At 41.5% G+C, this 15,933-nt stretch overlaps 1 protein-coding gene across 1 annotated transcript in view; it reads left to right on the plus strand.

Annotated features, from left to right (window-relative positions):
* PPP2R5A (protein phosphatase 2 regulatory subunit B'alpha) overlaps window positions 1-15,933 on the plus strand; it is a 44,238-nt gene that overhangs the window by 19,103 nt on the left and 9,202 nt on the right. Inside the window, exons 3-8 of the mRNA XM_005143869.4 lie at window positions 4,718-4,819; window positions 8,839-8,931; window positions 11,279-11,409; window positions 11,514-11,573; window positions 12,860-12,968; window positions 15,412-15,465. Coding sequence (XP_005143926.1) covers window positions 4,718-4,819; window positions 8,839-8,931; window positions 11,279-11,409; window positions 11,514-11,573; window positions 12,860-12,968; window positions 15,412-15,465 — 549 coding nt within the window. The remainder of the gene's footprint in view (window positions 1-4,717; window positions 4,820-8,838; window positions 8,932-11,278; window positions 11,410-11,513; window positions 11,574-12,859; window positions 12,969-15,411; window positions 15,466-15,933) is intronic.

Consider the following 15,933-nt stretch of genomic DNA (forward strand, 5'->3'; position numbering starts at 1 on the left):
GTAGAAAGAATGTTGTTTAGTGCCCGTACATTCAGGCTAATGGTTGTCTAAACTTAAATTGAGTTTGCAGACGCAGAACACTGACTTCAAAAGCAGCTATCAGGAACATAAGCAGACCAGCTCAAACATATGGCTTATGCCATTTGTGGTTTTCTATAGAGTGCAAGCTGCTTTTTTCCTTAAGGTTTTTCACTGGGTTTTGTTTGGTTTTGGTTTTTTCTCTGAGCAGCTGATGCCAGATCTTTAATAGAAGTAAGCGTGAAAATGTGCCATTGTACTGAAAGGCTGGAATTATTGAAACCCTGTTAATCATTTTGGCTGGTTCACCAGGTGCTTAGTAAGTTTTACAAAAGATCTAGGACACTTGGGGGGTTTTGTATAGTTTTGCTTTTTTAAAGGACCTGTGTTTCTGTCTTCAGTGTGTCCTACACAAGAAAATCAGGACAGAAGGGACAGAGCATGTCCACCTCTTCCCTGGCTTTTTTATTGCTGCTGGTGGCAGCAAGCCTGAACCCTTGCAGTATTTTCTTACCCTGTGTGCTGTCTATAGCCTTTTCTTAGAAGAAAGAGTATACTAACGAGCTTATCATACTTGTTGAAGGGAGCTTTTCTTCTACACTGCAGTTGTTTTCTTTTCTTGGAGATAAGGTGATGTTGAGCTGTTCTTTTGAGGTTATTGCTGTGCCAATGACTGGGCTCTCTGGATGCTTGCTTTTCCTTCCATAACAAATTTCTGTCTCCTTTTGTCCCCTGAAGTGACCAAAAATGAAGAAGGCCTAAAATGCTCAGTGAGAGCTTTTTCAGAGCTTGAGACAAAAGATCCCTCCAAGCCTGAATAGTATTTCTAGTCTCCCAGGCAACTGGCAACAGCAAAGGTCTTTGCTTGTGAATCAGGCCCAAGTACCAGCTTTCAGAAAGAGCTCTGGCTGGGTCTCTCCCTCCAGACAACACGTGTGTCAGGCTTGAGGCCTTCCTTTGTAGTCAAATTTCAATGAGATTTTAAAAAGGTTTTTATTTTTCTTTTTAATTCTGTAGATTTTGGACAGTGTTACTACATTAAAAGAAAAAGCATTTGAGGTTTTTTGCAGGGTCTGAAGGATTTTGGGGTGAAAAAGTAGAATTCAGCCTTAATAAAACCCTGCTGTTATCTGACTGGTAGTAAAGGATGAACAGCCTCCAAAAATTCCCTGACGAAGCCAGAGTGGCATCAGTGGCAGAAAGCCCCTTGTCTTTCCCTGGGCCTGGGACAACTTTTCCCCAGCTTGCGGAGGAGGCAGCCCAGTTTCCTTGGAGCTGCCCAAGTCTTGGGGAGACAAAGTCAACAATTCCTTACAGATATCAAGAGGAAATAAGTGTTGTTCCTGGTCAGTGTATAGGCAAGGTCTGTGCAGGTGAGGAGGGCTCTGATCGTTCCTTCTCTTCACATGGTCTCTGTTACCATGATAGCCAGTACCCATGCAGTAGTGATTTGTGTAGCTGTCCCTGCTTGGATCCTGAGTGGAAATGATACTAATGTCTTCAAGCCATAAAACCCCCCAAAACCCCTTTGTTGAGGCAGATGTGCAAGACATGCTGTAGATCCTTTTTGGTGCCCCACGCAGCCTGATTTTCAATATAATTCTTTCGAAGCCTTTGAATTAAGAACTGAGGAAGAGTTTTACTAAGAAGTAGTTTTGAAGGGGTAGCCCAGAATACCTCATTTCTGGTCATATAACAGTAGTGTCTTCTCTGTTTGGAAGTTCTCAGTTGGAAGTACCCTGAAGCCAACAGCAAATATGGGTTTGGTATTGAGAACATGTTTGGTTTGAAAACACCCTGGGAAGTTTACAAGCTCTAACCTTTATCTAGCCTTTATTCCAAACCTTTAGGTGTGGGAGTATTAACAGAAATGTCCCTCCAGTAAACGACTCCTTCATTTCCGTGTCCCTGCCAGCCTCCTCTTGTTCCCCACCAGCATATCAAAATCCAGTGTAAATGAGTGTCCCAGCAGCTTGCACAAGCTGGGAATTCAGCATTTCAAACCCCATCTGTTATCCCTATCTGCACACTCAGAAATGGGAATTGAATCTTCTGTCTCTCCAGAAGCATAGCTCCTTGGGAAGTGCACAGGTAATCACAGAATCCTAGAGTAGTTTGATTTAGAAAGGACCTTAAGATCATCCAGTTACAACCCCCTGCCGTGAGCAGGGATGTCCCACACTAGAGCAGGCTGCTCCAAGCGATGTCCAATCTGGCCTTGAGCAGTGGCAGGGATGGGGCAGCCACAGCTTCTCTGGGCACCCTGTGCCAGCGCCTCAGCACCCTCCCAGGGAACAGCTTCTGCCTTAGATCTAATCTGAACTTGCCCTGTTTCAGTTTGAACCCATCACCCCTTGTCCTATGACTGCAGTCCCTGATGAAGAGTCCCTCTCCAGCATCCTTGTAGCCCCCCCCCTTCAGACACTGGAAGCTGCTCTGAGGTCTCCACTCAGCTTTGAGATAAGACCCCACTTACAAAAGAAAAGGGATGTTTTAAATAGGAGGATATAGAGAAGAATTTGCCAGTGGAAAAATAATGGGGGTTTTAACCCAAACTACATTTTTGATCAGTACTGTTAGCAAGACATTAGAAAAAAATCAAAGGAGACGGAAAGCAGAGTATTCAAAACATAATGAAATAAATGAACTGTGGGTTTAGGGAGACAGGCTAGTACATAAAAGTTGTACCCAGTTTAGTCTAAGTTTCTTAGTTCTCAGGAGGCTGATCATACCAGGAGAAGCACTGAATGCCCTGAAAATCATAGCATTAGTTTTCTACAGATCTGACCAAGAGGCTTGCTCTCTCTTTCAGCTGCACAAGTACCTTCAGTAGGTAGTACCTTAGATTTGGCCTTGAAGCTATTGCTTTTTCTACTCTGAAGTTCTGTGCTAAAGGGTTGATGGGGTCATTTCAGCAAGATGCCTCTAGAAATAAAAGGATGCATTTTCAAGAGGTGTTACCAGAAGACTTGTAAACAGAGGTGGGGAAGCCTCTGTAAGAGACTGACTTGGATGTTGATGTTTTTGTTGAATACCTGCTAAGAATATCAAATAACAGAACTAGCCTTGGGTTTTGGGCTTGATTAAACTTCACCTTCTCTCAGAATCCTATTTCCTCTTTCTTTCCCCGCAGTTTCTCTTGTGTTGCAGAGTCCCCAGTCCCTTGTGTTTACAACTTTAAAGGACAACGGTACTGTTTCAGGTTGGGTTTTTCCTGCTGTGCAGTAAACAAGGAGACTGCTGTAGTGCCCATTCATACAGAACATCATTGCTCTTCTACTGCAGAGCAACGATCCGTGTACCAACAGTACAGACAGTGACAGGACACAGGATGAGGCACATAGGAGGAAATGAAAAGTCAGTTTATGCAATAGCTTTGTATCTTGTTTAATGAGGCAGTTGATTCCTCAGTGCAGAGCCAGCTGAGTGACTTCAGGATCTTTTCAAGTCCTTTTGCTGGATTCTTCAGACACCTTGGAGACTCCCTGCGAGCTGTGCAGCAGCACTTGCTGCGGGCTGGCATTTTCTGTGGTGTTCAATGGGCTTGGGTAGTTAGCAGCTATTTGAAACAGATTTGGTTAAAAGCATAAAGGGTTTGAAAGATGCTCATAAAAGTTGGGCTACAAATGAAAAAACAGTCAAAAATGCAGAAACAAAATGAGCTCTATGTTCTCTTCTGTTCATGTTAAAGAGGCTTAAAATCCAGTGTGTTACATCTGGCAGAAGAGATGCCGTTTCTTTTTCTTTTGCCATCTGAAAGATTTGTCTTCTCTCCAGATGAATGTATACTTCAGAAATCCCTGAAGAAACCTTTTCGAGCTTGCCCCTTTGAATTGGATTTGACAATTCCAACTTCAAGTAACTTGGTAGCTATTTTTCTTAGGGTTTTTTTCCAAAGTTATTCTGTAAGTCAGACGTTTACAATTGTTAATATATTTCTGACTGCCCAAAACTGTGAACATCCTGAAATCATGAAAGGTGAAAGACTGCAAGCAGTTCTTCAGTTCTTACTTTAAAGCGAGAAATAGCTTGAAATTAAGTGAAGAACTCTAAAATGAAAGATATTTTGGGGGTTGTCTCCCTTAGATGTGGAGAGCTCTGTTAAAATAATTAGTGGCTAGTCATGCTGTCTTTGTTGTTTTATATAGAAGCATATAATGGTTTGTGGTGGAAAGGACCTTTAAGCTCATCCAGTTCCAACCCCTGCCACAGGCAGGGACCCCTTCCCTTGCTCCAAGCCCCTGTGTCCAGCCTGGCCTTGAGCACTGCCAGGGATGGGGCAGCCACAGCTTCTCTGGGTGCCCTGTGCCAGTGCCAGTCAAACCAGCTGTCGGTGACACAGAGCTGAAAATTGCTCTTTGTAAGTGGAAACTACAACTTTCTTTTCACTTTCTTTGTTTCAGCAAAAAAAATCTTAAAGGTGAGGGTGCCCAGCTCCAAACTTGTAACCCAGCTGAAAAACAAATGTTTCTTACTATTTTCATTGGCCTGTTTCAGACTTCTGCCTGTTTGGGTTTAGCAGTTTTGAAGGGGGGAGGGGGAAGGAGATAATAAGAAGGGCATTAAAATATTTATCTGTTATATTGGGTTTTTTAAATATGGTTTTGTTTCCTGTAATGTGAGGACAACAGCAGCACCTTGCTGAGCGTGACCTGTGCAAGCATAAAAAGTGGTAGAATGAAATTCTCTTCTCTTGCAGATTAGTTCTAATATTTTCAGGACACTTCCACCTAGTGATAACCCAGATTTTGATCCAGAAGAAGATGAACCAACTCTTGAAGCCTCATGGCCCCACATACAGGTATGTGATCCCTTTATAGACTCATGGAATCATAGGATGGCTTGGGTAGAAAAGGACCTTCATATCAGGACAAGGTGGAAGGGTGCAAGGGCTATGAAAAGGTCCCTTACAGTCAGTAGTGGCATCATCTGATTTCAAAATACCTCTGTCTCTCAGGAGTAAAAACTGTACATGTTAGGTCACTTTTGCTCATAAGTAAGCTATAGTTCTTTGTATAGAAAAGGACTTGTGCTTTCTGTGACCAGTTCACTTGTGCTTTAGGCTTATCTAAGAGAAACAGAAAGAGGTTTGTAGGCTTTTTCTAAATGACATTGGGCCAGGCTGTGTGGGCATTGATTGCAGATTTCCCTCTCCTGCACTCCTGGTTCATCCAGCAACAGATTCCTCACTTCAGCACAAAGAAGCAGTTTGTGCTTTCCTCTGTCTTTTACAGTTTATGTGCTATTGAATGGTAGAAGACTGGGTTTGATAACTTATTATTTGCCTTCCAGTATCACAAAGGTGCTTGAAGCATCAAATTTTGGGCATGGAGGAAGGTGGTATGCACAAACCTCTTCCCTTCCACAGACCACATTATCACTTTTGCTATAGTCTGAAGACCTGCTTGGGAAGGGGAGGTAGGGATATTTCTGTCTTGATGTGGCAGTTGCATACCAGTTTTCTGGAAAAGAAAGAAAAACCTGGATATTTATTCTTCTCTGGTTGAATCTGTTGGCATTTCTCTATAAAATAACATGCTAGATAATGGCTTAGTAAGTTACCAGTGTGTGTAATCACAACTTAAGACTCAGTACAATGAGTACCATTTGGAAGATATTGCTTGGAAGCAACACACAACATGGTTTATAACAGCCAAACTAGGTTGAATAGATTGGCATTAAAGCTGCTGTGTGTTTTGAAGCCTGGGGACTTGTAGAGTTGGTAGAATTGGTTGCAGTAACATTCTAGTGATCTCTACGAGAAAGAAGATGGAATCACCAAAGGTAACAGGAGTTATTGCATAACTTTTTTGACCCAAGCAAACCAATTTTGAGAACCAAAATTACCAAATCCAACAGTTCTCCCCTGATTTAGTGTTTCCAATGGTAAACTCAAGGAGGTTCAACATACCTGTCTCTTACTTTCTGTTTTGAGGTAAAAAGCAGCCAGTATCAGTTGTGGATAGAATCCATTCTTCTGGAGTCATAGAATGGTTTGGGTTGGAAAGGACCTTAAGAGCATCCAGTTCCAAACCCCTGCCACGGGCAGGGACACCTTCCACCAGAGCAGGTTGCTTCAAGTCCCTGTGTCCAACCTGATCTTGAGCACTGCCAGGGATGGGGCAGCCACAGCTTCTCTGGGCACCCTGTGCCAGCGCCTCAGCACCCTCACAGGGAACAGCTTCTGCCTTAGATCTAACCTGAACTTGCCCTGTTTCAGTTTGAACCCATCACCCCTTGTCCTATGGCTGCAGTCCCTGATGAAGAGTCCGTCTCCAGCATCCTTGTAGGCCCCTTATAGTCTCTAGTGATAGTTGTTGGTTTTAAGTTTGCAAACATCAACATGCAGGAGAAGGGAGAAGCTGACTATACGAAAGTGGCCATTGCAGCCTGCTTCCTGAAATACCTGAGGTAAAGCTTCATGGATTTCCCAAGGATTTCCAAAGTTATTTGATGTTTTTTTACCATCTGTACCTGCTGTAGGAGCAGTGGTACTGATTATCAGGAAGCTTGACTATTCTGTACACATCAGAACTGCATAAATACTCCTGCAGTGCACAAAACTTCCCTGTGCTACAGCTCAGAAACTGTTTTTTTGAGCATGAAATTTGAAAGCTCTTTAAGATCAGTAGCAGCAGTCATGATTCTGGACATGCATGTGTTTCTCTAAAGCATCCAGAAGGCTACTAGTGCATATTCTCCCAGTAGAAATGAGACATGTGACAGTTTAAGTTGCCATCAAGTATGGAGAATCTTAGATTAGTATTGTCTTGTTCTGTTTTATAGATGAGATGTTCCATTGGATGTGATTGTAGTTGCTAGCCTAAACTTAACCTTGGACAGCTTGTCCCAAGATGTTACAGCGTTATGCTTTAACTTAGTTCTGCTTGATATTTATTGCAGTCCCTGTATTTATTTATGGAAAGAAGCCACAATTGTCCTTCCCTTCCCCTGTCCTTTTGGGAAAACAAACCATACCCATTTAGTCTTCACCTGTAAAAGGTGCTCTGTCCCATGACAGTTCTGCTGGCTCCTCCTGTGTATCCTGTCAGGTTTGAATACTCTTCCTCAAGCATGTGTAGGACTGAACAGTGCCCAGAGCTGATACTGATGCCAGGGTTTGCCTTTAGCTGGGTGCAGGACCTTGCACTTGCCCTTGTTGAGCCTCATGAGGTTCACATGTGCCCATCTCTCAAGTTTGTCCAGGTCCCTTTAGATCCCATTCCTTCCCTCGGGTGCATCAACTGTACCACTCAGCTTGGTGTCACCTGCAAACTTGCTGAGGGTGCACTTGATCCTGCTGTCTATGCCATTGCTGAAGACATGAAACAGCCATGGGTTCTCTCTTTCTAAGGCAGAGGCTGGAGTATGGTAACACTTAGAAATATGTTATTAGATTGTCTATTATCAAGCTTTTAAAAATTGTCCTGTATTGTCTCTTGTGCAACTACTGTGTTTATGCATAAGAAGACAAATTAAGGCTGTCTAGGGAAGCTTGGGTTTTAGTACAGTATTGTTACATGAAATCTGTATACATGTAAACTGCTGATCTGAAAAGCTCTGGTTACAGTCTGTCAGAGGGGAAGAAAGAGTGAAGGTGAACTTGTGCTTCTGAGCTGCTTTGCAGGTACAGCAGTACCCTCCTTGAGGCTATATGTAGGTAACTCACCTGAAATATTCTAGATAAGAAGTGCCTGTTGTCAAGCACTTCCCTCAGGTGAGCTTCATAATCCTGAATTTCCCAGGTATTGGCTCTCAGTTTAGGAAGTACTCAGAGTGGTAATAGTTCAGATACCTGCCTGTGGGTATGACCACAGCTCTGTGTGAGTTTTGTTTAGAAGTCCAATCAGTGATGTCTTTATGTATCTAACTTGCATTTTAGTATTACCACTAACCAGTTTAACATGGAGTTAACAAGTGTTGAGAACGTAAGTAGCCCTGAATGTATCTAAACATACAACATGTTTCCTCTCAATTCTGGCTTGGTTAAGAGAGGCTTTATGTGTATTTTACACATCTGCTATTGTAGTACATTGTACTACATTGTAGTACATTGTAGTACATCGATAAACCCCAAACTATGGGACTTGTGCTCTAGCTTCTTCTTGCCTCTCTCTGCTACCTCAGGCCCTCACCAGTGCTCTCTCCTGTCTTTTTCCATCTGTGGGTATTGTGGTTTCATAGCAAATGGGGACTTGAACTCAATAGACATAATATAGAACAGAATATAAAGGATTAAAGACATGAAGATAAATCTGCAGAGGGCCCTGTTGTTTGACTTGAGTGTCCAGGGTATCGAAACCTAATGTTGAGCCAAACTCTTCAGTTTCTGTGTATCTATTCAGCTTTTTAATGATTTTTCATTTTTTGGAGTTTTCAGCTTAATTTCAGGAACACTGAGCAGATTTTTCTTACGTGTTTAAGGAATTTCGTGGTGTTGGAACATATAATTTTACCCTCAGTGCTGTAAAGTGTTTGGTAACTTATTTCTACAGAATAGATTGTTAATATAGAAGGAAATGCGAATTTATGGAATATGAAATAACTGTGGAATAGCTAAACTTGCTTTTTGTCTAATAGTGATATTTTCAGTCAATTATTTACTAAACTGATTCTTCTGGGAATGTGTTCTTGCTACTTACTGTAACTGTTTCAATAAATTCCAGTTGAGCTTGTGAGTAAGCAGTGATGTGTCAGGCTTCGGTTTCCCTTTGGACCTTTAAAGCATGTGAATAGCCCCACTGACACTGCGGTGGTGGGCTTGAGGTCTGTGTTACCGTGCAATTCCTAACTTGAGACTCTTCATTTTGATGTTTGTAGTTGGTGTATGAATTCTTCCTGAGGTTTTTGGAGAGCCCGGATTTTCAGCCTAGCATTGCAAAACGATATATTGACCAGAAGTTTGTACAGCAGGTAAGCACAGAGTTTTCCCACCCCCAGAGTTAAAGATCACCTCTACAGCTTAACTTACCAGATGTACTGTACAGACAAGGAGAATATTAGAATCATAAAATGGTTTGGGTTGGAAAGGCCCTTAAAGCTCATCCAGTTACAACCCTCTGTCATGGGCAGGGGTGCCTCACACCAGACCATGTCACCCAAGGCTCTATCCAACCTGGCCTTGAACACTGCCAGGGATGGGGCAGCCACAGCTTCTCTGGGCACCCTGTGCCAGCGCCTCAGCACCCTCACAGGGAACAGCTTCTGCCTTAGATCTAACCTGAACTTGCCTTGTTTCACTTTGAACCCATCACCCCTTGTCCTGTGGCTGCAGTCCCTGATGCAGAGTCCCTCTCCAGCATCCTTGTAGCCCCCTTCAGACACTGGAAGCTGCTCTGAGGTCTCCACGCAGCTTCTCTGCTTCAAGCTGAACAGCCCCAATTTTCTCAGCTTGTCTCCATATGGGAGATACTCCAGCCCTTGATCATCCTCGTGGCCTCTTCTGGACTTGTTCCAACAGCTCCGTGTCCTTATGCTTTCCTTATGAAAGGGGAGCTTTCTCATTGACACAAGGTTAAATTTTAGTTGTTCCAGCAGTGGTTTCTGTCAAGCACTCCATAAACAGCACATCGTACCACACAGGCGAGATGTAATTACTGGCTTCAGAAACACTTTGTCTTCAGCTATCAACCTTAGTGCTTTGCAATGCAAGATAGTTGTAATTTGTAGATACAGGTTGTGTTCTTAATGATTTGTAACTTCCAGTCAAATCAGCAATGTGCTAATTGAATTTTTGTAGTGCTTTTATTTTTGCATTGTCATAGATCTATCATGGGAAAACTTCATGTACTTATTGGACATGAAATGTGTGTCCAACATCTGCTAACTTGTGACTAGATAGCATCATTCTCTTTCCTGATGTGTGTTAACCAGAGAAGTAAAATCAAGGACGAAAAAGGACACAGGAAAATCATGCTTTACCTTGCAAAGTCATTACGAGCTAGAAAATGAAGTGAGATTTCATACTAAATACAACTTCACAGAGAATTGGGCTGTAGAATACCATAACAACTTTAGTCCAGGGTTACTCAGTGGGGATTTTCTTTTTCCATGTCAAGATACTTGTTTGTTAAGGAAAAGCTCAGTATCTGCAGTGAGTGCTGGCAGGCCAGCATAGCAATGAAGAATACATAGATAGACACTTTCCCTCCCCTCCTTCAGTGGCTACATTTAATTTCCACTTGTTTGGTTTTACTGGTTTTGGTTAGAAGTGTTTCCTTCTTCTCTATTTTCTTCAACTTTCGCACAAAAACTTAGGCCTGAAGCTGCTGAACTTTTGGCTGTGGGTATCCAATATTGACCTGTGGCTCTTAAAAACCCCATTGCAGTGTTTCAATTCCTGACCTTTCACTTGATCATTCTGTATAGTACAAGACAGACAATGTAATGACCTGAGATATCTATCTATAGATATAGATATATGGGGGGAAGAAGTGTAGTAGTGACCTTGAGAAATTCCTTCTAAATATAAAAATGAGCCTGAACAAAGTTCCTGAACAGTTGTTCCCAGTCCCCTCTGCTGCTTGCTATAGGCATACCTGAGCCCATAGACCCAGACTGAGCAGAGGCTGAGGATTGCTTAAGTTACTAACTTGTATAGTGCAGGTAGTGTTTCTGAACATGCTCTTACTGGGATCCACAGGGGAAATTAACTGACAGTAATGGTCTGTAGTGGGATGGGAATATCTTTTGATGTCTTCAAGTGGGTGTGGTCTTTCCTTTGCAGACTTTCTACATGAAAACAATGGGTGGGAAATCTTCCTAGCTGCTTGTGGCATTTAGTCTCTATTAACAGAGAATTGGTTAATAGCTATGGATCTTATGCTTCTTTTATGACCCCCTCCATATTAAATTATAACTTGGGACATTTTTCATATGGGAATGGCTTTTCTTAGCCTTCAAGACAAAAGTAGTGTTTTGAGATGAGCAGTACCACAGACTTGGTTCACTTAAGTGTAAACTACGTCCCCTAAAGTCTGATAATCTCATTCTTAATTTTCCTGTTGATAGTGTAATAGTTGCTGGAATTGCTTTGTCTGTGGTACACAGGCTTCTGAAGGGAATGAAGCTGCTGGTTTCTTCCTTTTTCAATAAGCAGCTTTATTAAAAATTAATGTTGAAGATACAATATTGACTCTAAAATGATTTAAAACTGATTCTTCTAATGGCAACTTGTAAAAAAAGTTAATACTTGAATTGTTTATAACATAACAAAATTGAAGTTCTTCAGAAGTAATACATCTCAGTTTCATATTTCAAGTTGTTGGAGCTCTTCGATAGTGAAGACCCACGAGAACGTGATTTCCTAAAGACAGTTCTTCATCGAATCTATGGGAAATTCCTTGGTTTAAGAGCATTCATCAGGAAACAGATCAACAACATTTTCCTCAGGTATGCTCTGCGTGTGTGTGACTAGGTTGAGGAATATTGTATCTTGCCTTGATAGTTTCTTTAGGATCTCTGATCCTCTATTTTGATGTCTCTTTTTGTAACAGGTTTATATATGAAACAGAGCACTTCAATGGTGTTGCTGAGCTCCTTGAGATATTAGGAAGGTAAGTTTGATCTGACAGATGCAAAACGTTGTGGGTGTTTGCTTCTGCTTTCTTGCTTTGGGAATGGAGGGGAAGAGGAATACTACAGTAACAAGTAATGAAGTGCAGTCACTAATCTGATACTGTGTCTGGGTTACCATGTGAATATCAAATGTATTTGACTACCATGTGAATATCAAATACAGAGTATAAATTACTCTGGTTTTTTGCAAGTTTTACAGATGACTGGCAAGATACTTCTCAAGGCTCCTTGTTTGTCAGGATTATCTACTCTTCCTTGTCTTATATATAGAAAGAGAGAATAGCTAGGGTTGGAAAGGACGTTAAGGTCATCCAGTTCCAACTCCCCTTGTTCCTGGATTCCAAAACTGAGTGTTAACTTTTTTTCCTCATACTGAATGAAATGCTTTAGTCTTCAGCAGGCTGGGTTTCTTTAAATTCTATTCAGCAAAGCCTTATAAGTGCTGGGGGGGGTGCGGGTGTTGAGTTATCTTCTTTTGACATTATTTCACTAATACAAATCTTTAACTTTGAAGGTTTTTATGGTAATATTGTGCTGTGTTTCCAGAACTGGCACATACATTTTACAGCAGAAAACTTTAAATATTACTGGTCTAACTGAAAATCCAACCATTGTGAAACAAATCCAACCAAAATCCAACCAATTTGTTGTGGAACAAATTGACATGAAAAGCAAATGAAAGGAATGCTATTGTTTTCTCAGATTTATCTAAGATGTAGGGGGAGGAGAAGCCCCAACCTCTTCCCATAGGATTTTTGCTCAACTCTTACAAACAAGATTACTGAATCAATGAGAACTTTTGAATGCTGTTTTTGGAGGGAAGGGCTGTTCAATAGCCTCAAACTGCACTGTTAAAATAGTTCCAAACCATATGCCACAGTGTCTCTTTCTCTGCAAGTGGCTTGTGGTTGTGGGTGGAACGGATCAGCTTCCTCATGCATCTGTCTGAGCTTTATAGTTAGACAGCGAGGCTTACTGTGGATGGTTTTACTTAGTCAAGGTCCCAATCAAAATGCTTCAGCTCATCTAACGAGTATTATTTGACTCCTGCTATGGTTCTTCAGTATTCCTACTAAAAGTCTAAACTCTTGTGATACCAACACTTTAAAGGTTATGCATATGTAGAGCTGTTTTAAGGCTTCAAAATAACCGGGTTTAGAAATGGAATCAGAAACGGGGAATCTCTTGAATTGACATAAATTCTTGACTTGCTGGGAAAAATTGGTTTTCATCAAAAATAAACCCTGCTTATTCCTGTTTTCAGTATTATCAATGGCTTTGCACTGCCACTGAAAGCAGAACACAAACAGTTCCTTATGAAAGTTCTGATTCCCATGCATACTGCAAAGGGATTAGCTTTGTTTCATGCACAGGTAAGCTTCTGCCTATTTTTATGAGTTGGGGGGGTGTTTGTATTTGCATTTGAAACTAAGGAAATCTGAATGTGTTGTTCTGTCAATATCCCAAAATATCTGCAAATTTTGTCACTCTTAAAAATAATCTTACAGATCTTATGTCTAAATGTTACTTTTGAGATAATATTTAGCATATATTAAAAGTGAAAGAATGTAACAGTGAGTCAAAGTCACGTCAACTGAAGTGAGAAGCTTTTTTGCTGGCTTGTCTCGTCACACTTTAAGCTTCATTTAATCCCAGGACCTTGTGCTGTTATCAATTCCTTTATGTAACCCAAATGCTGTGCATAAAGGAACTTTGAGGATGGCCAGGTATGTACTTAAGAGGTGCTTCTGTATTTCTAAAGCCACACCAGTGATGGGGAGGGGAGGAGAATGCTGGATATAAATGGCAGAGATGGCTAGTAGCTCTCTGGATCAATTCAGCTAGGAATTATGTAGATCCTGACACACTGTCAGAATGCTGCAGTTCATTTGCCTTCCATTCTTATACTCGCACAGACATTCAGCTTTTTATTTGAGCAATAACCTGTGTCCTTTCCAGACATATGGCACTTGAGTATTGAATCCATTTGATGCAGACTTGTAGTTCTGCTGTGGCTAATTAAAAACTTGCTTTGTTAACTTAACTCACTAATACAACTCCTTATAGGCTAATGATATAAGGAAATGAGTTCCTAATTAAAGCAAAGTCATTATGACTGTAGAGATACAAACAGGATTGAGTCAGAGCTCAAGTTAATTCCTGATTCTCCTATAAAGTTTTAAGTTAATTAGATCACTTGTCTTTGTGGCCTATTGCTGAGCAGTAGGCTGCTGCATTGAATGAATCAGTGATAGGGAAGGGACCAGTGGCTTGCCAGAGGTCCTCTCACTGCCAGATCAGTGCAGCAAGCTGGCCTTTTTGCTGTGGTGTGTTTAACATCACGTTATCTTCATCACTACCTGAAAGAGTCCTATTAATTCAGCTGTACCAAATGTACCCAAAGTAGCATTTGGTTTGCTGACCAGGCTATGCTCCCCTGCCTTCATAAAGCACTATTGCCCCATGCAGCTTCAGCTCTGGGTGTTTCTGGGTTTGTGTTATCCTGGAGGTGTGGAGACCAGCATCACATCAGCTTTGCAGGCCAGAGGTGGTCTGGTTGCTTTGTACAGTACAGGTTTAGCCTGTTCTAAAAAGTTAAAGCCTTAAAGCTGAATTAAGCTTGAGCCTTTGTGTCTGTGAACAATAGAGCATTAATGCCCAATACATGGAATGGGATTTTATGAGATTAAAGTGTGACATTTATTATTTGTTGAAGCTACATATATGCATCCTTAGCCTAAAGGTAACAGAAATAAATTAGACCTGCTGTAATTATAGAATTGTAATTACAGAATTGCAATTACCAGCTTTGGGATAACAGAGTAAAAAAAAAGAGAAAGGTAATGCTTGAATTCAAGCATCCTAAGTATAGCAATGTCAGTGTAGTACATGTCCATAACCTTTGTCTTTGCTTCATACCATGAGATGAAAAGGACTGTGACTTCTTAAACTCAGTCTTAATGGAATCTGGCATTGTAACTACTTCAGTGATAGGGTTCGTGTATGGTTTGTGTACTGGGCAGAGGTATGGTTGTTTAGTTACTTGACTATGTGCTGAGTAACTAAACAAGAATTAGATAACCCAGTATCACCCTTTGGCCTAAGAAGACTTTCCTGGACAGGACTCACCAGAGGCTGGGAGAGCGTGCTGGGAACTTGATGACATTTTGCTTCCCCTCCTTCAGATACTCTTCATGGGTGTTTGCTGCTGACCATTGCTCAGGACAGGCTGCTCGGCTGCCTCATCTCTCGTGGCCATGCAACACCTTCCAGTGCTGTTGCCTGTAATCTCACTGCTGACTGTTGTGTGCTGAACGTGTGTAGTACTCGAGCAATGTGTGCTCAGTCAGACCTGTTACAAAACTTCCTTTTCTGACTGAAAATACCACCTGTTTTACCTCGGTATAGATGTTTGAAATTACAGTTTTGTAATGGCAATATAGGAAATGTATCTTACTATAGATATTTAACATAATACATTGAGGGAAAGTCTGGATACTGGCTTTGAGTTGGCAAAATACCTGTCAAGCTTGAAAGTGTTTTTCTTTCAGGCTAGGGGGAGGAAGGGGCAAAGAAAGAAAGGGTTTTGGTATGCAGGAAGCTTTAGTAAGATAGAGCAGGCCTGTCTATCTTGCTGCTTTAATTGCTGTTCTGTCTAGTTTGGAAGAACTCAAAATGACTGTGTGGTGGGGTTTGGGTTGGGTCCCCCTTTGCCCCAATCTTAAGTGCTTCCATTATAAGCTGTGATACTTAGTTATGCTGTGATGCCTAAACAGTGTCTGTTTAAACTAACTACTCATCTGCCTTCCATTCCAGCTCGCCTATTGTGTTGTACAGTTCCTGGAAAAAGATGCAACTCTAACAGAGCCTGTAAGTGTGCTTTTCAGTTGGATGGGTTTCTATTTTTACTTTCACCTAAATATTGCAGTGTAAGTTGCTGCAGTTGCAGAGCAATGCTGTCTGCGCTGCCTTCGTGAACCAGAGCCACGTGTGGGGGTGTTTTCACTCTAGAACAGGGTTTGAAAGGGCAGTTACCTCTCAACCTGTGACCAAGATAAGGCACAAATGTAACTCGATGTTCAAACCACTGCTATTATGCAGATTGCCTCATTTGAGAATGCCTGTAACAACTGTCTTCCCTCCTGGTAACAACTAGTATCCCAGTATTTTTGGTGCTGGTGGCTTGTGCGCAGCCACTGCATGAAGCTGAAATACTTTAGGGCATAAACAATCCCAAAATAAAAGTTGGAAAGAAAAACATCACTTCATTTAGGCAGGAAGGACTGTGAAATTCTGAATGTTCCTGTGCTGTCCCTTCAGTTCCCGGGGTGCTTCTCA

Source organism: Melopsittacus undulatus, chromosome 3, assembly GCF_012275295.1.
Source record: "Melopsittacus undulatus isolate bMelUnd1 chromosome 3, bMelUnd1.mat.Z, whole genome shotgun sequence".
Lineage (NCBI taxonomy): Eukaryota > Metazoa > Chordata > Aves > Psittaciformes > Psittaculidae > Melopsittacus > Melopsittacus undulatus.